Source organism: Pseudopodoces humilis, chromosome 7 (assembly GCF_049639895.1).
Source record: "Pseudopodoces humilis isolate 2021_Gansu_Grassland_sample_001 chromosome 7, ASM4963989v1, whole genome shotgun sequence".
NCBI lineage: Eukaryota > Metazoa > Chordata > Aves > Passeriformes > Paridae > Pseudopodoces > Pseudopodoces humilis.
The window spans coordinates 42,620,942-42,646,334 of record NC_142206.1 but is presented as its reverse complement, the minus strand read 5'-3'; the positions used below and the strand labels follow the sequence as shown (position 1 = coordinate 42,646,334).

Genomic DNA, 25,393 nt, shown 5'->3' with positions numbered 1-25,393 from the left:
AGTAGTGCCGCTGCACGTTATGTGACCATAATATTTTTATAATTTCAATCCAGCACTTGCTCCTCTACTTTTGGTGTCCTGGAATCTAAAGGCTCTTGAGGTCTGTCTGGTATTTCATGAACATACAGACCTTGTCAGCAGTGCAGATGTGTAGTGCCTGGTGCTATGGTCTAGTACTAGTGCACTGCTGATCTAAACTGTGTGGCAGACATGAAAAGGGGAATTGTTCTGTAAGTTTTCTTCATTGATCAATTAGTTTGCAAAATCTTCCCAGGTTAGATGGGTGAATGGCTATTAGGTACCAGGCTTTCACTCAGCTCAAGGTTGTTCGCAAGGTAAGATGAAGCCAATTTTTCCTCCCCACACAAATAACAAGCTTGGGTTAAAACTCTTCAGCACAAATGTTGCCATGGCATTAAAATAATACACATGTGTTTGTGTTCTGGAGTCTTCAAGGTTTGGAAATGGAATTTGAGTCCCCTCAGTTATGCAAATACCAGCAAAAACAGTAACCTAGCTGGGAATAGATTTAATTGGGGCAAAACAACCATTTTGCATCCATATTTCACATTTAGTGGTAGCTTTAAATTGCTTTGATAAACAAGAATTATTAGTTCTACTTGATATTGTTTTACAAGGATGTGTAAGAATTTTAGCTTCAACAAAGCTGCACAAGTGCCACTGCAAGAAGTGATCCTTTGTGTATGGGATACATTAGGTCGTGCTATTGATTGAGAATTTGAGGAGGGAAGTATATATCTTTTAATTTACGTAAGGAAATCAGGAACTGGCTTCAGATTAGCACATACTCTCCCTTTATATGTTTTGTTGATCAGTGGCAAAGCATTTCTTAACTTCAGTAGTAAGTGCTCAAGCTGCAATATGTCTTGGTGCTAAATAGTATTGTCTGATGTGTTCACCCTGGAAGTGTATCTTAAGTGCAAGAGCCCATGCTTATGCTAAATGCAAGTCCTGTTGATGGATATGGCTTACATTTACCCAGATGCACTGTGTATGCAGCTTATTTTCTTCCATTTTGCTAAGCAAATTAGTCAATGAGAAAGCAATAGTATGAAGTGCAATCAGATATGAAAAAAAAATAGTTAAATATATTTGTAGGAAAAATAAGAATTGAAAACTGGTTTTTAGGTCCCTTTCTGTAGAAGAAACCTTGATATTATAGCCACTTAAAGTGAATTTTGTTTCTGAGGGCTGTGAAACATCAGGAGAACAGAGAAATCTTTGAGGAGCTTGAGATTTCTATACTCTCAATCCTTGTGTTAAAAAGACTTTAAGGGAGCAGAAACAGTCCTTCAGAAACTTACCCTGTTACAAAGTATGCCTTTATAGTGCATACCATAAATTGTTATTCTTTATGATCAGAATGTGGATAATATTTAAAAAAAACAAATCAGTGAACACCATGAGGTAAGGAAAAAAAGGAAAAATCCAAACAGTTTTTGCAGCAAAACTTGCAGAGATGCAGAGATTTATGGAAAGGGAGCAATCTCTGTTTACTGTCAGGAAGCTTTGCCATTAGCTTCATAGGCAGTTTCAGTAGGTTCTGAATGTTTGTAAGAGTTATGACTTAATTTATCCAGATAACAGTATCTTTGTTATCTAAAATCTTGGCAACACTATGAATTTCAGTGCAGACTGTGGGAGATAACAATCAGCTTCAACTCTCTTCAACTCTCACTGACCCAGGAGGGCTGTCGTATGGCATTTAGTCTTACTTCCTATAATTACATGTAATAAAATTGTGTTGTCATTGGTGTTATTGTAATTGGTATAAAAAGTTGTTTCCAGCAAAACATTACAGATGCAGGCAGTGATTTTCTGCAGGAGTTCGCAGATGGCAAAGCTAGACTCTGGCAGATTAGTACTGCCAGAGTACAGTACTTGCACAGTACAAGTGAGCTCCAGTTCATAATGCACATGGGAGAAAAGGGCTTGATTAACAGATTAGAAGCTGCTTTGGATGTTCAAATGCATGCATGTGCCTGTGTATTTGCCAGTATGTATAAATCCAGGACATTTAAAATAAACAGATAGAAACCTAATAGCTTCCATTTTTAAATGGTTCGTTCTTAGGTACTAAGTGTTTTATTCTTTTTTTAGAAGCTCTTGCACTTACACCTTTTGTCCTACGTTTTCTTAGCTGAATCAAATCAATCCAGCTGTTGATTTGGAGAAGCTAGTGTTAATGGGAGGACTGTATGTGTTATAACTCTGGCAGCACCACAGTGTACTTTAGCAGGGCATGAGTAAAGTGGGAGAGTCTGGAAGATTTGAGGGCTAATATTTTTACAACCATGGATTTTCTATATAACCACAGGCAAGTCTCTTTGTCTTACTGTCCATCCTTGCACAGGGGAGATACTAGTATTGGCTCATGAGGGAACCATGGATGTAAATTAATGTTTGTGACTCAGAGAACAGGCAGAAATGAATAATCATATGATGTAGAAGTGGTTCAGATCAAATACCTAGAGAATTCAAATAGACCTGCTGTAAGTGTCCTGCATAGTACAAGTAGACTCCAGTGCATGATGCATGTGGACAAAAGGCCTTTGATTCAAGTTACACAAAGAGTTTTAGCCCTGGCACAGCTCAGCTCAGTATTCTTGATTTTGGAAATCAAAATCCTGTTCTTCACCTGCTGCTTTACTAGGTGCATGGCTGTGCACTGCATGCAGGCTTTGTTTTTCCATCTTCATCTATTCTTCCAAATAGCTCTTGGAAACTGTTCCTCAGAAGGGGGTCCTCATCACCTTGTGAGTAATCCTTCCATTTATCTCTTTCCCCACATAACTAAAGACTTGTTGTTACCATCATTTGATAGTAGTAACAACTTTAAATTACTGGGCCAGGCTATAAGACTGAAAACTGTGAGAACCGTGTGCACCAAGGAGGTCACACAGATGCAATTACAAATGATTTACAGAGCATTCTCTTTTCCCATTTCCACTTTTGTTTCTGTGGTGTGATTCAGTCCTGTTTTGTTGTCCTGTGTTTTAACACTTTATGTAAGTATTCTTGAAATCCAAATGCTGAGTGAATTTTTTCATAGTGTTACAAAGGCTTTGGCAGCATTATTATATGTATATATATAATTCTTTTCCAGTGAGTTTAATTTTCCATGTGCACCAGCCAAAGCTGTTAGGCATAGTGCCCAGCTTACAAGCCACTGAAGAAAAGCATGCATTAAGTTTTTCCAGCTGCTTGTTCAGGATTTTTCTGACCCACGTGGACGTTGTCCTTTTGTTGTATTCTGTAAACAGGCTGACAAAAGAGATGCATGGAGTGGTAGATGAAAGCTCTTGCTGAGAGGCTTTAGATTGTGCTTGGTGGCAGCAGTACAGGTTTGGGCTTCTGTTGGGTTTTAACAAGGTACATAAATAAGCCAATGTGTTTTTTTTTGTTTTTTGTTTTTTTTGGTTTTTTTGTCTGCTTCAATTGAATTTAAGGAAACAGCATGCTCATGCAGCTTCATCCTAGCATGCTGAAATGGATTGGTCTCCAGGCAATTTACAACATATTTAAACCATCTCTCATTTTTACTCCCACTCTGAAGGCAGGTGAGTTATGTAAGCCTTGTGAGAAAAAGCCACCACTTGCCTACACCATTAGGTACTGCAAAAGCCCAAGCAATTAACACTAGCTAATTATCTGACTACTACACTGAAATGGCCTCAATTTTTAAAGGTGTTTATGTAGTTGATTTCCCTAGTTTTCATTATGAATTATCCAGCTTAATACCTTTAAAAATTAAGCCTTTCTTTAGCTATATGCAGTCCAACATAATCTCTTGAGTGTGCTCTTTTCCCTCTCTCATGCAATCCATGTGCCCAAATTATAAACATCAAATCCCTGCAGACCAACACGTACTGAAAATTTTCCTTGAATGGCACTGTATTTGCTGATGTGTGAAAGACAACATGAACAGGCCCTCCAGAAAAATGGGGTTATTTGGAACTGTTTGGAGATAGACAGGAGATGCAACGCTGTGCAGTGTGTATTGTCTGAAGAGAAAACAGAGTATGATAGCTTACTATACAGTGTTTTGCCAAACTGAATAAGAGATTATGATTATTTTTTTTTTCTTAAATAACCCAACAGATGTTGCTACTGTGGAAAAACTTTCACCAATAAAGAGTAAGTATCAGTTAAGACCTTTCACCCTAACTTCATTTATACTGACACCCCTCGTTGCAATACTTCTATACCACCTAGGCAAATGTGCTCTCAGAGCTCAGGCAGGGTCCCATCCAGAGAGTTGACTGAACAGCAGGCAATAGTCTTTTCATGCTAGTATCTCTACCAGCCCAAGAAGATCTGGTGAGGTTGACAGCTGGAAGGCAAGTCTTGCTGCTGTTCCATTTCTTTGTTCTCGCTTGCATGTGGGAAGGGAAGGCAGTGATTAATTCTACCATATAAGAAACATCTTCTAGGGAACCAGTGCCAACCTTGGCAGCTAGGGAGGGTGTATGATAAAATGGCAACAGCTGCATGTGACTTTATGTTCTCACAGGGCCCTTGACAGAACTTTGTGATCTTGCAAATGCCTTACAGACTGATAGCATTAAAAACTGCATGTCCATAGAAGTAACATGCTTAACTTTGGCTCTAAGTGTCAAGTCGCATTCATTAGTTATAATTCCTGTGTCTTTGCCTTCCTTGGGAGTCATCACCACCTTATCACTGAAGATACTTCCACTATGGAAGTATTGACAGGAAGGATATTTGTGTTTTAATCACTGTTACCAAAGTGTCTGATCAGTATATTGTCTCTTCTTGTGGAAGAAAAACAGCCTGGCATGGCAACTGCAGAGGAGACCAGCATGTCTGCCCTCCCTCCCAGACAAGGAGCACAGACAGAAGTGTCTGGCAAAGGAACCAGCATAGACATTGCTCCTCACTTGTTCTTTTCTGCAATACCAGGGCTGTGAAAGCTAAAGCCCATTTGTGCGCAGATCTTCATGACTTGTCTCACTGAAGAGCCTCTGCAACTGTGCAATAAACAGAGATATGCTGAACAGTTTTGAAAATATGGAACTAGGCATCTAAAAGAGGGATCTTCAAAAAGTGTCACAGTAAGTGCGATGTTGTTTACCAGTAGAAAATGGTGGGAAGAGGAGCAGCTGCCCAGCCCTGGTCCTTGAAAAAAGCTAAATACCTAGCTCAGTGATGGTGATAAAACAACTGTGTCTGCTCCAGATACTGGGGTGAGTCTGATAAAGAAACATGAAGTACGTGATTGGAGCATATGTTGTACAAGGAGAGGCTGAGGGAGCTGGGACAGCTCAGCCTGAGGAAGCAAAGGCTTATGGGGAATCTTAGTAATATGTATGAACACCTGACGGGAGGTTGTAAAGAAGGGAGAGCCAGGATCTTTTCACTGGTACCTAGAAAAAGGGTAAAAGAAAATGGGAACAAATGAATTAAACTTCATCAAACTGCAACAAAAAATGTTTACAATGAGTGTGCTCATACAGAGCAGGCTGCCTAGCGAGATTGTGGCATTTGCATGTGGAGATATAAAAAAATAGACAGTCATGGGTGAGTCACTGCAGCTGACTCTGCTCTGAGGTGGTTGTGTTTGGACTACATGATCTCCAGGGGTCCCTTTCTAGAAATCTCAACAATTCTATGGTTCTGTGATGAGCCAAAAACATATAATAATTCCAAACCTTTTAGGCAGCAATGAAATCTCCTTTCTGACATTTTCATTTACCTAAGTAATAAAATGGTCATTAGGTGACAGAAAAAATGAGAAAAAGCATGACCATAGCCAGAGGGTTAGGGTAAGTCAGGTTGAAATTTCTTGCTTCACATAATATTTCATAATGATATGAAGTATAACAGGTTTTGAGAGAAGTACTGAGGGACAAAAAATTTTTTTCAGACCACCAACTGCTTGGTGATAAGGAAATTTTCTGTAATATTAGAAGAGATATTTAGGATCAGATCTACATCTCCCACATGCCAGATTATTGCTCCAGTAGTGGAAATATTAGGTACCAGTCATCATTCAGGAACTGAATGATTTTGGGAGGGAAATGAGTGAAGATCAGACCAGAACCTGTGGGTTTGATACATGTGGAATCTGTAAGTTGTCAGAACATGATTCACAAAAGAACTGAAAACAGTAAAAGAACCTCACATGTATGTACACATACATATTCTCACCTATGCAAATGTGAGAAAAACAATGTAGAAAACCACAGGGAATACCTAAACAATCATTTTATCCTAAGCTGAATTTGGTTGTAAATGAACCCTGTGGAAAACACTGCTCAAAAGACCTGTGGATTCCACCTAAGGGAAAAACGGGTGAAGTCATTCCTGGTTGAAAATGAAAGGTCTGTGAAGGATTCCTTTGGCTGACCTCCAGATGCCTGTAGAGTAAAAAGCCTTGCAGATAACTTGGGAAGTCTGAATCTGTCAAAACCCCACACTACTACTATGAACTGAAGTTCTAGACAACTTGCTAAACAAGACAGGATATTGGCAGTTTTACATGATGGCCAGAATCCGATTATAATGCCTGGCAGGACAAGGAACACTGAGTACTGTAGTTGGGGTTGCCTGCAAAGAAGTGAAAACTCAGACCATCTATCACGTCTGATCCCTAGCACCCAAAATAAATAAACTATGCTCCTTCGGTAATACATGAGAGGTGACAGATGAATTCAGAGGACCTAAGCTAGATCTTAATATAAAATGGTGTGAACATTTTTCTGCATCAAATTAGCTATCCAAATCCACAAAAGAATTCACCTGCAGCACATCAAACACAGACTCCTGGCCAAAGATGAATCCAGAATCCCATAAACATCATTGAAAAAGCTACACACTTCAAAGGGAGTATATAAAAAAGGGCATACTAAGTCAGTGTCCTAGGTATGCTTTTATCTGAGATAAAAACCCATATTAAAGAGAACTATGCAACTGAGGTGGTGGCAGTGGTACAAGATTGACTCCAGACTCAATTTTAATTTATGTCCCTGCAAAGGGAAGAAAAAAGATTCATTGGACTAACAGAGGAATGCAAACATGAACATGATTCTGTAATCTGGTGGCTAGACACTCATGTGGGATGGGGGACACATCACACAATATTTTCCCCTTTAAAGGTCTGGAATTTCCCTGAAGTCTTTTGGAAATAAAAACACAGCAACATCCAGGGCTTTGGGAAGAACATTTTATTGCTAAGCATATCTTTAAACAAAATGCAACTAAGAAAAGAAAAAGAATCAAAAAGAAGAAGAAAAATAAAGGAGAAAAAAAAAGCAATAACATCACGATAACTCAAATAAAAATTCTCCAGTTTGTCCATAAAGCAACAGGGATATGGTAGTAGCCCACATACAGAAATGCACATGTTCCCAAAAACTGTCCAATAGAAACTTACACAAAAAAGGAAAGTGTAAATATTTTCCCTTTAACTTAAAAAAGGAAAGCAAAAAGGAAAGGAAGAAAGAAAGCAGGAAATCATTTCACAAGACTCCAAGACTCCAAGAACAGCAATCTTTTACAGACATCAAGATATAATCAACTTTTATATAGTTTCGGCCAGTTAAGTCATCTAAAATCGTGCTTTCATACCTTTTTAAAACCTGTCTTTTTTTTTTCTTTTTAGTATAAAAAATAAAAAAGAAAAAAGCTCAACCTCACACACGCGCACACGCACCACACACACGCACACATACACGCACTGAAAATATTTGTTAACATGAAAGCGCCTTCTCTAAGTGTTTGAGAAGACTGTTCTTTTGAATTTAAGTTCCCATGTGCGTGTGTGTATCTGATGAAACTTCTTCAAAGTCAAATATTCATGCGACTTATAAACACCAGCAAGAGTAGATTTCTAAACCTAAACAGCTGATTAGTTTTCATCCGCATACAGCAAAAGTTTTTCATTTCTGATATCCCAGGGTTCTCAACCCATCTTGGTTTTTTGTTGTTTCCCTCTCTGTCTCTCTCTCTCCCTCATCTACTTTTTCGCATATGATAGGCATGGCCGTCAAACCACCTCACTATTGTTCTGTACAGTAAGATAATCCTTTTCACAATAACTGGGAAAATGTAGAAACCAAACAATCAAATTAAATAAGTTAAATAAAACATAAGACATTCCAAATTTAACCATAAAACAGTATATACACCATCAGGGTATCCATATAGAAATTATACTAGCAAAAAAATAGTAGTAAAATATGTAAACAAAATTTCAGATTTTTTTTTTTTTGACACAGGTAACTGTGACAAAGCTAAAACACACGCTCCTTTCACATTTTAAGGTTTGCTTTTGTTGTCTGTTTCTTTTTACTCTGTTCTTCAAGAACATTCTCATTCTGCATTAAGACCATAATAGAACTTCTGTTCCAGCCGTCCCATCAAACATACCATGATAAATATATCTGTGTGTATATATATATATTATATTATTAAATTAATTTTTCTTTATTATTTTTTGTGTGTCACAGCAGCTTATTTTCTTTTATACAAAAGAGAAGGAAAAGGGAGAATAGGGCAAATGGAAAGACAGAGATGATCTGAAATGTCAAGCTACAAAATTAAAATATTACATATGAAAAACAGTTATTTGTCAAAAAGAACTATGTAATTTGCATTCTTCTACAAGTATTTAGCTTTTCTGACATTTACTGGTCTTGTCACAAGTTGGACTTCCAGTGGTGTCTTTCTGATCGCTTTATTAAACTGATTTATTATTTTTTGCATGCATTGCAATGTCACAGAACCAGAACCCAGAAGAAGGCTCCTTTATTTTTGCACAGTATATTCAGCTCAGAATGGTTAATAACTTTTAAGCATTCTTTTTTGAATCTCTGAATCCCATTAACCATACTTTGGTTGTCTAATGCATACTGAGTGCTATACTCAAATAAAGCCAATAACTGATCAGAACAGACCAAAACCCATCTGCTCTTCAGTTCAATTGCAAATACTGGGGCCAGATCCAGCTTTCCATGGCAATTTTCCTTCAGCACCACTCATGAGACACTTTCACTGTGTTGTTAGCAAACAACTTACTACAAGATGATGGATTCTAGAGACAATACAACCAGATATGCAGAGTAAACACCATGGGTAGCCTTTGAGTTCTTGTATGGTAATAGTCTCTCTTTATTTATTATGGAATTATTTTCCGAGATTTCTTCTCGAGTCATGTCTTGGGTCACCCCCCACACCATTCCACTCCACTCTTCCCTCCCTCACCCAAAAGTAACCAAAGAAACCAAACAAAAAGCAACCCAAGAAACAAAACAAAATCAAACCAAAAAACCAACAATCTCCAAAATCATTTATTCCCCTCCTCCAATCTCGAAAAATTATGTGTATGCTGGACACGGCCAGATCAGTTTGTTCAATATTTCTCTTGTTTAATAATGTTTGCTTTTTTTTCTTTTTTCCTTCTTTTTTTTTTTTTTTTTTTAAATAAGTAAACTGAAAAATTATTGATACAGTCAAGGATCACGAACATTGTTAAAGACTCACTTGGAGATATGAAACAAGTAAGCCATGAAGTCTTCTACCTTTGCAGAAAGTTCAGCGGAGGAGGAGATTTGGAGATGTCCAAGTTCACTAACAGAGCAGAGCTGTGCGCGCCATCTCCAGAACGCTAAGTGTGCTTTATAATACATTAGGGCAAAGTTTGCTGACTCCAAGTGGTGACTTAGACATTAACAGTCACTGCTGAAATTTTTTCCCAATACTCTTTCCCACAAGCGATATCTCCCAATCATCTCGTTCGCTGCAATGGTTCTGATATCTCAGTTAAATCTCATTAAGTATTTATATATTTATATATAAATAATTATTCTTTTTTACACATAATACTCTTTGTCCTTGTTTTTCTGCTTCTTGTGGCCGCTCTTTGAGCTCTGCTGCTTCTCCTTCACGAGCGTGCCGTTGCTCTGGGCTGAGTTGCTGATGTAGTTCCGCGTCTCGTCCACCTGATAGGACCCCTCGTCCCTGTTCCTGTACTTGTACATGGCATACAGGAGGATGAGGATGCAGAGGGCGGCAGCAGCCACAATGCCGACGACCATCCCCGTTGTGCTGCTCGACTCACGGACCACCTCTGAGGCCCCCGGAACCCGTCTGATTCCCGGCTCCGTGGGGTTTGCTGTGGGCACATTACGGAACATGGGGGAAGTGATTAGCGGGCTCTTCAGCTTTGTGCTGTCTAGCTCATAGGCAGTGGGCAACGGAAGCAAGACTATGTCAGGCTGGGGTTTGAGCTCACGGTTATTCATTTTGCCGGCTGGCAATTTGGGAACCATCACAGTCGAGGACGAAGCTGTGGAGCGGATCAGCTCAGGGGACAAAGACGTGGTAGTAGTCCTACCAGTTTCGGAGACTTTGTTAGGTCTAAAGTCCTTGGATTCCCACTTGGGTGCGTGTGCTTTGTAGCCACCTTCGAAGATTGAAGTGGAAAGACTCTTATCTGTTACCAAGGAGAAGGTGGTGTAAAAATCTTCATCATCAGTAGGGGGTAGGTTAGAGTCAAAGGTTTCCCCTGAGCCATACCCAGATATCACCAAGCCATCATCATCACAACCATCGCTGCCTTGGTCCGACAAGCAAGGTAACCCCGCCTCAGAGGTCATGGACAGGGAATCTTTGGTGGTCTCAATAATGGTGAGGAGGGGGCGAAAGGTAGGGGGAAGTGTAATGAAAGGTGCACGAGTAGCAATAGGAGGGATATCTAAAGGGTCTTCTACAAGTAGAGGGATAACTAATTCACCTCCTGGGATGGAAAAGAGAAAAAAAAGAAGGTTAGTACATTTCAATGACACAGTGCACCATTTTCAGTTCACTTAAGGGTGAGAGAGGATCTGGGCATTATGAAAAGGTGTCAGGGATCAGCCTTTCATTGTTCCCTCCCACCCTGCTTGGACATTGGTAAAGTGCATGTTCTATTTCCTACCCATGCTAAGTATGTACAGTGAAATACCCTGAATTTTTGCAGACCCAAATTTTTTGATTTTTGGAGATACTCTCAAGTGACTCTGTGGTCACCAATTTTTTGGTAGTGATCTTTTTCAAGCATTTGGTTAGAAGACTATTTAAATTAATTACCTTAGACTGCCATAGACCAGTGTTCTCCTAGATATATTTTCCACCGCTCATCTTGCCAGTTTTTCCTCTTCTGATTATTTTCATTTAAAATAACAGTGGTATTTCTTCTCTGCCACTCTAATACGCTCACCCTCTGTAGCAGTATGTAAGTTGTCTCCCTAAGGCGCTTTCCATTCGTGCATTTCTTCTTGATTATTGTCTGGCTTTTAAATTGTGGGGAGGTTCATGAAAGTGAGGGATGGAATAAGAACTAAGTACTTACTGGGTCCATGAAGGTACATCAATGTTCATCTCTTTTTAATCTTTAGCATTCTGATTGACACTAGAAATATCCCTTTCCTTGCATCTTTTGGGGCTATTACTGCCATGCTATCTTCATCTTCCATTCTTCTGGATATTCATTTACTATAATTTGATTAAAAATTAAGATAGATTTTATTGTGATTGATAAAAAAACTGAATAAGGACTTTGATGAACCAAGTTAGCTCTTGAGCCCAGGGCTGCACTGCAGAAGTTGTCTTCACACCTACTGTTACTTCTTGACAGGCAGACAGTTTCAATCAGTACTACTGATTTCTAACATGATGATTATCTGCCTACAGAGGGCTGAAAACAAGGTGGACTTATGGTCTCCTCTTCAAGCAGAACAATAAAGCTATAGATGTAACACTTGTACCTTAAAACAATATAAGCTGCAAATGAAACAAGAAAATCAGTGCATCATTTCTATGGTTTGGATTCTGAGCAGCAATATTGCTACTTTTAGCGTAATAGCCCTGTGTTATCTCTGTATTGTAATACGACTGCACCTCTTCATTTGAGTCTATCGTAGTTAACACTCCACTGTTTTATACTGTGGACTAAAAAAAAAAATAAAATGGAATCTTATTAATTTATCTCATTCCTTTAGTTCTGATTATGTAGTCTTCCGCTGACATACAAGTCATCAACAAATTTTTTTAGATTGAACTATATTGTTTTTGAAAGATTGTGTAAAAATTTTCCTTTGAGTAATTTTTCTTTGTCCAGACATTTAAGTAAGCAGCTTAAAATATAAAGTATATTGTTCACCTGACCTCAGGAGAATCTAGATCTGTTCAAAGGACTGCAACTCAGTAAGAAGTATTCCTAATGCATAGGAAATTTTGATTTCTACTCACCATTGTTTCAGGAGGATATACAAAAGGAATTACAGTTTCTAAATAAATAATTCTGGGTTTTAGTTATGTATTAATAACTGCTAATGAACAGTTTGGCATTTTTACAATGCTGAATACATCAGGGTCAAAAATTCTACTCTCTCAAATCTACCCTATATATTACATGCACTTGTTTCCCATTGAATTCTGCCAGTAATGTCCATTGAACATCTAAAAGGAATATGCTCTAAAATCAAAATACCTTCTAAATGTATTTGGAGAAAAATATATTTGAACAAATTACACATTGAAGATAGAAATATACCAAAAAAGGTACTTAACAGTTTGATTATATCTGGATAGCTGAAATAGCAATATGGCTTATTCTTTTCCTTAATGGGAAACTAAGTGGTGACACAGTTTAATCAATTGAAACAGTTTGAATTCTCTCAGAAGTACCCGGGTAGAAATTATGCCAAAATTAGAAATGTGGTACTTTGCACACTTTCATGCAAAGCTAATTTTAAGTTAAGATACAAAGGGCCAATTTGAACATGTTTAGTTTTCTGAGCTTCCTCAGTATGTTCATATATCTCTTTTGTTACCTGCAGAGAGAATGAAGAAATAGGTATCAATGCCTCCACTACATACTTTCAAAAAATTTATGGTAAAAAAGCCTCAAGTGTAGTCTGCCAAATGGCTACACTGAATTTTGTGCTCCTGCATCTGAGCTGTTTTCTGAGCAATGTGGAAACTAGAGCATGTAATATGATTTATATATGTCCAGAAGGCCTATCCATGGCTTGAGCAGAGCATCTATAATCTATGCAAACAGGTGGTCTCAGGATGAACCTGGAGTATACCTTGAGGGGAAAGATCATCTGTGAGCCTGGTAAAAAAAAAAATGAATAAAAATAACAATATTTAAGTGAGGATTGCATCAAATTTCATGATTCTGGAATTTAAGTTCCAGAAAGTCAGCAATAGATAGTGTTCCTTTAAACAGTTTTTTTAAGATCAGTGTTTTGCTGTTCAGTTGCAATACTCATCTGTGATTTTCATTCATCATCTGTGACACTCAACTGGAGAAAAAGTTTATCAGCTTTTAATTGCTCATCTGGAGCCTTGAAGTGCCTTTGTTCCTAAATGCTATTATACTAGCCTACAGCATTGGTATGTACTTGATCTGCCACCCATTGGAGTAGAGAAGTTATTTTGGTCCCGTTAATGATTAGTTTTTCTGGAAGGAATCAGACATATCTTGCATTTTATATGAAGACCTTCCTTTTTCCCCAGTAACCTCTGCATTTAAAACCAGGTCACAGTTATATAGTTTTTGTTGCTATTGAGGACTTGAGACGATGATCAAGATTACTGGAACTATAAAAACGATCACAGCTGTCTTGAAATATTAAGTAAAGTTGATAGATTTGCTATGATAAGTGGGGTTTTACATAAGTGATGGAGAAAATAATGGAGCTTTTCAATGCCAACAAGTCTGTTTGATGGAGGGCATTAAGACAGAGTCAGGACTAAGTTTTACAAAGCTTTCATCACAGCAGGAAGCTGCCTGGAGCCAGTCTCCTCTGATGGAGTAGCGGTGCCTCTTGCCCAGGCCCCATGTCAGCTTAAAGCAAACACTGAAAGATTTAAAAAACTAAGCACCCACTTGGTTGCCAAGAATATCTTACAGAGGATTCGGATCCTGAACAGTTTGCTGTGGAAGGCAAATGTTTTATAGATTTAGGCCTCTAGAAAAAGCTAAAGAGGAGCCCCTGAAAAACCCTACATGACAATTTTGAAGGGAAGTATGTTTGAGAGCAGTTTTATGTAATTTTTTGTCAAGTTTTCTCCTCACAATATCTACCCATTTTTCAATTACAAAATAATGCTCTGCAGCCTTGAATAAATCTTACAGGTTCCATTTCCAAATTGCTCTGTACTATGGGGGGGAAAAAAAAAAAAACCAACAAAAAACCAAGGCTTCAACCCAGTTTGGGCCATGGCTTTCAAACAAATATTCATGTAAGACTTAGATTCTGCTTGTGAATGATATAGGCTGTTTCCTGGTATTTATAATTTCTTTCCCCCTTTTTTTTCTTCTTGGCTGTTAAGCACCTGTTAAAAGTGTTCACTGTTATAGTGTGAGTTCAGGATTACTTTAGCAATCCAAAGATTTCACAAGGATTTTCCAGATTTATTTTTCACCTGCTTTGTACTTTCTCCTCTAAGCAGGGAATAGATGTTTCTCGAATAGGAATATATTTTTTAAAAAGCTCCTCTTGACAACACAACACCAAAGAACTAAACAAAAGAGAAACAGATGATTTTTTTTTCCTCTGCAGTGACATTTATACAAAACTTATTTGTTCATCAACAGTGTAGATGAAAAAAAAACCCAAACCCCAAATAAATTAACACCAAACTGGAAGGAGCTCTGAGAGAACTGAAGTTTGTGGGGTGGGAAATCTTATACCAAACAGCCCAGCAGTTTGCTTGGCCTTCTCACTCCAGAAAGTGTGCATATATTAATTAAAAATTAGCCTTTTAATCTAACACATATACTACTTTTATGGGGTTTTGCTTTTCTTTAAACTACCAAGAGCACTGGGGATATAAAAGGTCTACTTAAGCCTTGGAGCTGCCCTGCTTTTTGCTTTATGAGTGTATTTATAGATATATAATTCATACCTCTGGAGCTGAGCTCCAGTCAGAGTCCTCTGCCACTGGAAAAGACAGAGTGTTTAAAATTTAATAGAAGTCTTATGAACTGTGAGGATGGTGTGGGCAAGCCAGGAATGCAGAGGGCACCAAAAAATATGATAAATAAAACAACATGAAAAACTGTAGCAGCTGCTGGTTTTCATCTTTAGAGTCACAACTACTTCAGTAGAGTTTCAGGCATCAAACTGATACAGGACAAAAGGCACACAAAAAGGAAGCCTGAGAAATTCATCCTCTCATGATGATGATAAGGAGCACACCTTATAGACTCTCTCTTTTTCCAGCTGCAACTGAGGAGCTTTAAAATGTCATCCATAAAGGCTGCACAATTCATCCATTCCTGTGAGTACTTGAAATTCCGCATCCAAAGTTTGCAATTTTCATTCTATTCTTTTGATGCTCCTCTGAAGTCTGACTCTATTTTTAATATGAAATACTTTCCAAAGAAATAATTCCTTACCTTTTCCCCCTCTGTACCAACACAGTAATTCCTTATTAAAAGACTGAGTTAATAAATTTCAGTCTAATGGTATTTAGTTAATTCTGCTTTGAGTCCTCTGAGGATACAAAGAGGAAATTATTCAGAATATAGTCTCTGATTCAAAGGAAAGATGATTCTAACACAAAACCTAGTATATGAACATTCTCAATATTTTCTGCTCTTGCAGTCTGAACTAATTGCAATTGATCGATAGTAGTAGAGAGAAAAACATTATTTCCACAAAGGAATACTGCAACTCTTTATCTCAGATATTTCCTTTTCATTTCAGAGACTATATAGTCCTCAAAGTGATTTGATAAAACTGGATTTCTGGTGGAGTTGGTTGAAAAGCATTTCCTAAGCCCCTCCCTCCAGCTATACTAAAAGGCATCAGTAAATGCAATGTTTCCCAACAGATGGCTCATGAGCAGCAGGAGGGTACAGAGTTTGAGAGGTCATGAATCCCAAGTTAATGCTGGGCTGTTAACAAAATAAATTATTGGTCATCTTTGTGGAGTTTCAGTGAAACAGAACCTTCCAGAGAGGTCCTGACATCACACCTAGAAGCAAAATTCTAGAGCAATACCAAGTATTTTGGTGCCCAGGCACTGAGCTTCTCTGAACCATGAGGCATGTCCTCTTCTATCTCTCGCTGTTATTTTAAACTTTTATGAATACCTGATGGCAGCTTCCTATTTAGTCTAATTATTTGTTGTGTTTTCAGTATCAGTTGTCCCAGAGACTTAATGGTTGAACCTAATACACCTGCTGAGCACAGCATTACTATGCAGAAATGGTGAAAACATATGTACTTATGGGGAAGTACAGCTTTCTCTTACTTTTAGTCACTGCTTTTTGAAGAAACTAATGCAAATCTCTTTTGCATTAAGGAAATTTTAGAGGTTCAGGATCTGTCTGCATCATTTCTGGATGATGCTATCAAGTCTGACACTAATATTGTGAGTGCACTAACCTGGTAAGAGTACACTTGAGAGTATCATTTAGACTGGACATCAGGCACATAATCAGCAATGAAAAAATTAGATATAAACAGAATTGTTTCATGGGAATAAAGTAAGAATGGTGTAGAGCTGCAGTAGGAAAACCTCACCAAAATGCTGAAGAAGTCCCAGAAATTTTGACTTGATATGAAGGCTCCACCACCAGGTTAAATACAATTTAAGTAGCATGAAAAGAAGTAACACTACTGGTGATTTGTGTGGGGAAAGGGAAAGAAAGCTTCCAGAGGGGGACTAAGTAAGAAGAGAACCAAACTGCCTCAGGCTCCTTCACCCCATCATATGCACAATACAATATGGCAATCGACAATATACAAAGAGCACATAACATAAAGGCAAATACAAACCGATTAAAAAATAAATAAACTTATATATGTTTTCCTAAAACAAAACCATACACTAGAAAATAAAAATTCCACAGCAACAAGGTAAAAGAAAGGAAAAACAGAACAAGTAATTCACTTATCAGCACAAGAAAGATCAAAACCTATGAGAACTGAAAAAAATTATGAAAATCAAAAACATTATTTCCTTAAAAAAAAGGTAACCAAAAATACATAAAAATATTTAGAAAGCATACCACATTGATTTCATAACAGTCAACTTACATCAACAAATTGCCCGCATGTTTTTTGGCATGAAAGGAAAAATTTACAAAAGAAAGTTGTGTAAGAATGCTCTTGGACAAGTAGCATTGCCACATTCTTGTAACTTGCTTTTTTTTGCTGTTGTTTCTTAAAAACTTTTTTAGCAAAATGTTTATTATTTCTTTTTAAATATATTTGTTTTACAACAAAGGGCGATACAGGGAGGCAACAACACATACATCCACACCACATAACATGAAAAGAAAAAAATCTTGCACCTTAACAAATTTGAACTTGTTATTTTTTTTTTTCTGCTGTTTTTGGTTGCATTTTTTTATCTTATGTAAAGTTGTTAGCATATTGCAGTTGAAAAATCCTGTACAATTTATTGAATTTACTTTTGCTTGTTTGCATATCTACACATATAATGTTTTTTGAAAAGCAAAGTTTGTTGCTTTTTTGCCTTTTTGGTCAATTTGATATATATTTTTTTAAACATTTTCTTTTTTTCTATAATTTTTGTGTGTGTGTGTTTTAAGGAATGGATGACTGCACATAAAATTTTAACAATGCTAAAGAAAGGGGTGGTGAAGGGGAACTTATGGGAAGAAAAAATGCTTAGGGTGGATGGAGTGGGAGTGTAAAAATCTATGAGTGTACTACACAGGAGATGAAGATGATGGGAGTGAATGTGTAAGTCAGTTGCCATGTCCATGTAAGGGCGGTACGGAGTGATCTAGCAGCATTAGAGCTTCTGGCTGTAAGGAAGGGATGGGCAATATACAAAAACAAATGAGCATATTCATGCCCATCAACAAAAAGAAAGAACAGAACTCTAACATTGACAATCTCACAAACCCTAAGCTGCAACTTCTTCAACATGCAAGTTACAAAAAATTAATAATTATAATATTAATATTTACATTTTCATTAAAGGTTCTCAAATTATAAAAACAGTTAAGACTTTTCCCTATTAAAAATAGCAGTAAAAATACATAAACTAATAATAATAGTAATAATAATAATAATAATAATAACCAGAGAGTAAAACAAAAAAAACAAGGAAACTAGTTTTATGCATTGGAATTAGAACAACTTCATCTGTAGCTACCCACAGCCTTCTTGTTCTAAGAATCATCTTTTCTGAAGTCCTTCAAATTGACATCAGTATCCTCAATAATTTGAGACAATCATTTCTTGAGTACATCAAATGTACTGTTTCAAATGTAGAGATTGTGTTTGCACACCCCATCCCCACTGTCAAATTAGACCGTTTTTATATTCAGATTCCCTGGAGAATCTCAAAAATACAGCTGTAGGATTCTGCCAGTGAAGTAGTTCCTTATTTAAAGACAGAAATAGAGGGAAAAAATTGCAGAAAACAATTCATAACTCTTTTGTTTGTTTTTTTTCATTATTAGATTGGAACAAACCAAATCTAAGATAGAACTTCAACCATTGAAAAGAAATACATCAAAATATAACAATGTAGAGATATACTAAAAAAAAAAGCAAAAAATAAAAAAGAGAACTTTGTTCCCAGGAAGAAGGGAGATAAGAACAATTGCTGGATTCTGAAATTTTATTTTTAAAGAAAAACTTATTCCACACACTTTCAAAGATGGACAAACCAAATGCACACATTGAAAGGAACAGACAAAACAGTCTAGGGACACTTTCATAATTTGAATTTTTTTTTAAATAATTGTATTCTCTTTCCTTCCATCCCCCTCCCATTTAAATATGTTTTCAATTGTTGGCCAAAAACCCCACCACCCTTGAGTGTTGCTTTTTTTTTTAATACATCTTTTTTTTTAAATCACTTATTTTTAAAATAAACATGGTGAGGAGGAAAAAAAAAAAAGACGTGCAGTCTGGATGTACGTCATAAATAGACATAGAAAAAGATAGAAGAAATTGGCTGAGGTCGACAAATGGGTTATATAATAGCTTAATTTTACTGTAGGATGTTAATAATAATGCATGCTTAAAGTAAGTTGCATTTAGGGAAAGTAGAAAAACAGAAGAGCAAGCAAGGTTTTGGGGGGCGGGCAGGCAGAAGGGAAGGGGCGGACAAGGGGTGTACCATCCATGCCTCTCCAGAAAGGGCAAAGCACATTCCAGCAGGATCTCTGCATTTCTGGGGAAGGTCAGAAGGGGAAAAGGGTGAGGAGAAATTATAAGCTATTCTAGGATATACTTTTCACCCTGACTACGACTGATTTGAATCCACTCAAAACACCAGACTCTATCCTTTGTCCTGACTCTGACTCTCCAAGGCACACCTGAAATCACTGGTATTTATTTTTCTGCCTAGTGGCAGAAAATGCTGCCACTGCTAGCATTAAGACAGAGACTACTTTCTCCTATGCAACAAAAACATTAAAAGCTCAAGGAGATATTACTAACTGGTTCTTCCCTAAAACAGTATCCCAGATACTATATGTCCTAGAGGGGTCCTCAACTTCCTCTGAATTCCTTAATGACACATATGATGTCCACATTTTTCTTGTATAAAGACCATCACCTAGATATCAGAGTCCTTCCAAGAAGGAACTCAGGACCCCAGACAAACAAACCATTTTGTTTGGTGTTTTAAAAGACAACAAAATTGCATATTAAGCATCATAGGACCCTGCCTAAGATGAATCTCTCCAGGAGGTCGGAAAATCAGGCTGTAAGCACTGCATACAACTTAGCTTTCCATCAGGAATGTCAGCAAGATCATTCCATAAGCCATCATAAAGTCATGCTACCACCAATCAGTTGCAGTGGGAGCTACCTTGAGATTGAATTTCTGGGAATAATGGGGATATCCTCCCTGTAGATGTGGCCAGGGGTACTTTTGTGTAACAAACAGGTAGGATGTTTTGGTACTTATTAACATGAGGAGCAATAGCATCTCTAAAGCCACTGATAGATCAGTGTTAGTTCAGGGGAATATTAAATAAGTATAAACACCACAAAAATGAAATAGCCTGGGTTGGTTTTAGATGTATTACTGAAAAGTGTCCAGCTCTGAGAGAGTTACGTAAGAGCTCTACTTCAGAAGTGATGAGGTTGCACTGACTAACAGCACAGTGCAGCTGCAGCTGGAATGTACCATGCCTATGCTGGGAGGCTACACTGGACCTGTCTCCTACATCCCTTTGGAAAACATGTTAGGAAGGGAAGAGGTCAAACCACAGAAGAGGAAACCTGGTAAGGGTTATTTATCTCAGGGAATAAACATGCAGGGTACAGAAAGCAAAATGTTGGTCTGCATAGGAAAATTTGGGGATTCATTTGTGGATCAGAAAAAAATGGTTAGGAATAGGAAAAAAATTTACAGAAATGAGGCCTTTTCAGACCTCAGTGGAGATTTTTGTTTGGCAAGGTTACAAGGCTAGTGTCCCTGGACATCACTCCCCACCAGGATTCTGAGCCTCTGGTTTAATTGTACTTAGGGAGTTTCACAAAGAGGCATTTAAGCTTTGAATTTTAATCAGTATTTGTCATGACTTGCAGCTGGATTTTCAGAGCAGTGAAATATCCCCCTTCAGCACTTTAGAACTGAGTGCCTTCTCTTTGATGCAAAACAGACTGTAAGGCATGGGTCTGGCTGCCAACTGTGCAGTCTAAGTCAGGCCTCTCCAGAAAATACTTATGCCCTCTTTGACAATAAACCCCTAACTCATTGCATGAGGGTCTGGAAAAGCCTTTTACTGCCTGAAAGATCAAAAAGAGAACCACAACTGGAGCCAGAGACACTTAAAGAGATGACAAGATTTTGTAAAGGAAATCTTGATGTTAGCCTTACAAGAGGATTTGAAGGGTGCTAAGCAATTTTTATTTGGTCAATACAGAGGTGCTTGAATAGAAGTAGAGTTCTACAGAAAATCTGGGTCCAGCAATTTCTGTTGAGGCTGGGAAAACCTTCTTCAGTCTTTAAAAAAATTCTGGCTGTTAATAGTCAAAATTAAATGTCCTAATTTGAAAATTGGATCCTAAATGCTTCCACATGAAGCTACAAGATGCCATTTTATTACTGAACACTTAGCAAATTATTCCTCAGAAAAACAAAGACTAAAAAGCATAACTAGTGCAGCTTTTTTTTTTTATTATTTTCAAAAACTTAAAGCAGATCAAAGGACTGGGAATATAAACATCTGTATTATCAAAGCTTACAAGTTTCTTGCTTGAAGGATTGAGCTGATAGCCAGTGTTTTGAAATGAAAAAAATCCATATATCAACAGGGAAACAATTATACAAAAATCCCCTTTTTCAGTGACTTCAATGATAAAGTTTTATTATACAATTTTTTGTGTTCAAGTTGCATTTTAAAGGAAAATTAAAAAAGTGAAGGTAATGCACATTTCTCTCTCGCTCTGTGTGTGTGGTGCTAAAGAGCAATATGAAAGATGGATGCTAAATCAGGATCTAGGGCTACACTACTGTACCCAGGTTCATGATAACATCTGAAACTTCCATGTCTTTTACTGCTCTAGTCACAGAAACATAGAATTACAGAATATGCTGAGTTGAAAGGGACCCACAAAGATTATCAAAGTCCAACTCTTGGCCCTGCACAGCACCATCCCCAAGGTGAGCCCCACCAGGCACCCGAGAGCATTGTATAAACACTTGAGCTCTGTCAGGATGGTGCTGTGACCACTTCCCTGGGGAGCCTGTTCCAGTAGCCAACCACCCTCTGGGTGAAGAACCTTCTTCTAATATCCAACCTAAACCTCCCGGATACAGTTTCATGTCCTCGTGCTCCATTAAAGCTGACAGTTTCCCTCTTCACTAACACACTGAATCCCACGTTATTTGAGTTCTGTCCACTGCAACACAACTCTGGTTCTTCCTGCTTGTACTAGCTCCCAAAACAACCTGTTAGTTCTTGCATGCTTTTAACTTTTCACAGTGTTTTTCAGACATCCAGCCAAACGAATGCTGCACACCACAAGTAACAAATAGCTTATAGATTAACAGGACTAATTACTAAGTTTCAAATCAAACCCTCTTCCCTACACTCAACTAAGAATAAAAATCTGTTCCTGTGATTCCCATCAGCTATCCACACTAATTTAAACTGCAAGAGAAGTGTATTGAATTAGCTGGTCCAATGCAAAACACAGAGATAAGAAGAGCCTAAGAATATAAATTAGTTATATCACTTCCCTTGCACCAGCTGTTTGTACTGGTAGAAAGCTCTCTCAATTCTTAAGCCCACGGGCACATCTGAAGCTTAGAAATAAAAAAGCAATCCGTAGTAAGAATGTCTATATGAGAATGACTGGCAAAGTCCCACATGCTGTTCTGTTTGGGTTTGTGTGTAAGAGTTAATTAGTGGGGCTTCTTTATAGCAATGAGCTAAAAAACTATCATCAGAAATGAAAGCACATTTATAGCTCTGAGAGCTAAGGAAATCATAGGGCTAAAGTGCTACAGCAGTAAAGAATTTTTCAGGTGTTTGCCATAAGCTTATTATCTTTTCACAGTCCTCTAAATCAAAGAGTATTTGATGCTTCCAGTGCTAAGCAGCCCAGCCAGTATCACTGGCCTGAAAGCATTCTTCCCATGCATCTCTAAACGGTCTCTTTCTCCAGGGAGAAAGATCTGATGTGGTTTTTTTTTGAAAGACTGAAGATTGATATTTGTAGTCAGCCCAGCTAAGGCTTCTTTTTTTAATGTAAAGCCAAACTTACTTAATCCTAGAAGTCAGTTAAACTGAAAGAAGTCTTTCTGAAGGGATTTTGCAACCAAAACCCAGATTCTCATACTGACAAACTCAGCAGCAGTGTCATCCAATAATTTGAGTGGGAGCAGGAATAGTTTACTGTCTTTGGTCTAAACACACGTACCAAAAGTTTTCTGCATATTTATGGAATACTAAAACGTACATAATTTTCTGCAAGTCCACAAATATAGAGCAGTAAGGCTTTATTAGTATCTCATCCTTTCTTCAGTATACAGCTATGAAGCAGACAGGTAAAAATACATGTCATCAGGTTGTCCAAATGCTAGTAAATACTTCATGACTTCTGCATATCTTCTCAGTAGCAGTATCCTAAGAAATCATACGCTGTTGGACAGGTTAGATCAATGGGCTAAGATAAACAGTAGGAGGTTCAACAAGGCCAAGTTTTGGGTCCTGCACTTGGCTCACAACAACCTGAGGCAGTGCTACAGGATGGAAAGTGGCTGGAAAGCTGCCCGGCAGAAAAGGACCTGAGGGGTGCTGGCCAACAGCTGCTGAACATGAGCCAGTGTGTGCCCAGGTGGCAAGAAGGCAAATGGCATCCTGGGCTGTGTCAGAAATAGTGTGGCCAGCAGGGCCAGGGCAGTAATTGTCTCCCTGTGCTGGTGAGGCCACGCTGTGCTCAGTTTTGGGCCCCTCACTGCAAGAAAGACACTGAAGTGCTGGGACATGTCCCAAGAACAGAAACAAAGCTGGTGAAGGGTCTGGAAAGTCCTACAAAGAGTGTCTGAGTGAGCTGAAATCATTAAGCATGGAGACAAGGAGGCTGAGAGTTTATCACTCTCTACAACTACCTGAAAGGAGGTTGTGTACTTCAGAAGCAGGCTGAACCCTTTTTTAGTGCAATATTTTTAATCACTTGTATACTAGGCTACATTTTCCATTACTGTTGAAAGTTCCTACAAAGTAATTGAATTAATCCCAGAACAGCATAAGCACATTACATTTTCAAAGTCTGCAGCTAATCCAGCTGCAAGTAACTTAGTGGATGGAACTTCCTCCCTTACTTTGTGAGATGAGAACCCAAAGCATAGTAGAATCACTGGTAAAAGGTTTCTCTTGTAATGAACATAAACTTATTTTCTGAAGGAAAAGTAGTGATTCTAGTCCTGCCCTCAATAACACCCCCTTCTTTTAGTATTTCCTATTCCTGTTATAGACATAAATATGTGCTAGGAAGAACCTGTGTTTGCAGCTTGTATCCAGAGGTAGATAGTGTGCTTTTTATCTTGGGGTTGTAAATAAAATAAAGGAAAGAAAATCCACACAAAGAAGTGTTGTCCACTTCTTGGATGGCTAAAAAATCCAGGAACATCCCAGGCATTATTTATGTCTCTGGAAGACATTCAAGATCTAAAGCATTCCACTTTAGAAGTCTCCACTGATGAAGCTACACCTTATTCTCAAGGATACATGGGAACCAGTACAACCACAGACCTTTAACAGTGTACACACAGTACCAAGGGGAGTGTTGGACAAGCTTGAGAAAAGACCAGGGGTGATACTGTGTAAATTGGACTATACAAACATGGTGATGAATTCCAACTAACAACAATACACAATTTCCTTGGTAATTGTATTGAGCTAAATAGTGTAATTACTGCGCAAAAATAATTTTCAGCATTGTGAACATCAGGTCTTTGTAAAATGTAGAGTGAAAAGAGTTTAGAGTGTGATGGTTGGGAAGAGGCTTATTCCAGTAGGCTTGGAACAAGATTAATTTACCTGTACCTTCACACCTAAACTTATTTATTTTATTAATCAGAGGGCATGATAAGGTTTCTTATAGGGCATGATTTATTCTACTAAGTTTGAGCAATTTTAAGTTCCCTCCTAAAGTAATTGGGGTGTAAGAGTTAAGAATTGAAATGACCTATTCAAGCACATATTAAAAAACTGCACTAAATCAGGGATTAATAAGTTTATCTTCCAAATGATGGAAGCAGTACAGCCCTGCTCACAATATTATTTTCCTCATGTTACAAGAAGTCTTCGGAAGTCCAGAACTGAGTCCTAGGACTATGATGACTTCAGTCTCCTCTTCAGACAAAAACAAGGCAAAATAGTTCTCAGAATTAATACAAGGATTGCCCCACAGCGATCCTAGAAGGCTAGGCCAAGTTGTCCATCAGTAAAATGAGCTGATGCTGCATATGCTAAGGCTTTAATCCCCAGTAACCTGTAAAAGGAAAATGCCGTAATAAAATAACGTAAGAAACTGTTACTGATGAGAAGTTCACTACCAAGTAGACTGATGACAGCTTCTACAAAATTACCACTGGGAAGTGCTAGAAAACTCTAGGTAGAAACCCTGATAATCTGTAGACATAAATAGAATCCCAACTGTTCCTCTGGAAAGGAAAAATGGAGTGCCAAGCTTTTGAGCAGTATGTTAGGTGTTGTTCTCTCACACCACTTCAGACAATGTGAGATGCTCTTTCCTTTTGATTTTAATGATGTTTAAAAGCACTAGAATCCCCTTGAGATCTCGGGCAGAGGTGTTTGGAGACAAAATGGCAAATGCCTATTAATCCATGCTTTGACGTCAATTCTCCTACTAGGCAGCACTTGTAACTGCATCAGACA

General features: G+C 37.9%; 1 protein-coding gene across 15 annotated transcripts in view; it reads right to left on the bottom strand.

Moving 5' to 3' along the window:
• Positions 1-7,219: 7,219 nt before the first annotated feature.
• The window catches only part of NRXN3 (neurexin 3), a 919,744-nt gene continuing 901,570 nt past the window's right edge, over positions 7,220-25,393 (bottom strand). For 9 of the 15 annotated variants that reach the window (XM_088057330.1, XM_088057327.1, XM_088057321.1 and 6 more), the window contains one exon: positions 7,220-10,780. In XM_088057330.1, the coding sequence (XP_087913456.1) occupies positions 9,855-10,780 (926 nt within the window). In that variant the 3' untranslated portion in view covers positions 7,220-9,854. The remainder of the gene's footprint in view (positions 10,781-25,393) is intronic. The other 6 variants (XM_088057329.1, XM_088057332.1, XM_088057334.1 and 3 more) reach the window with 2 other exon arrangements.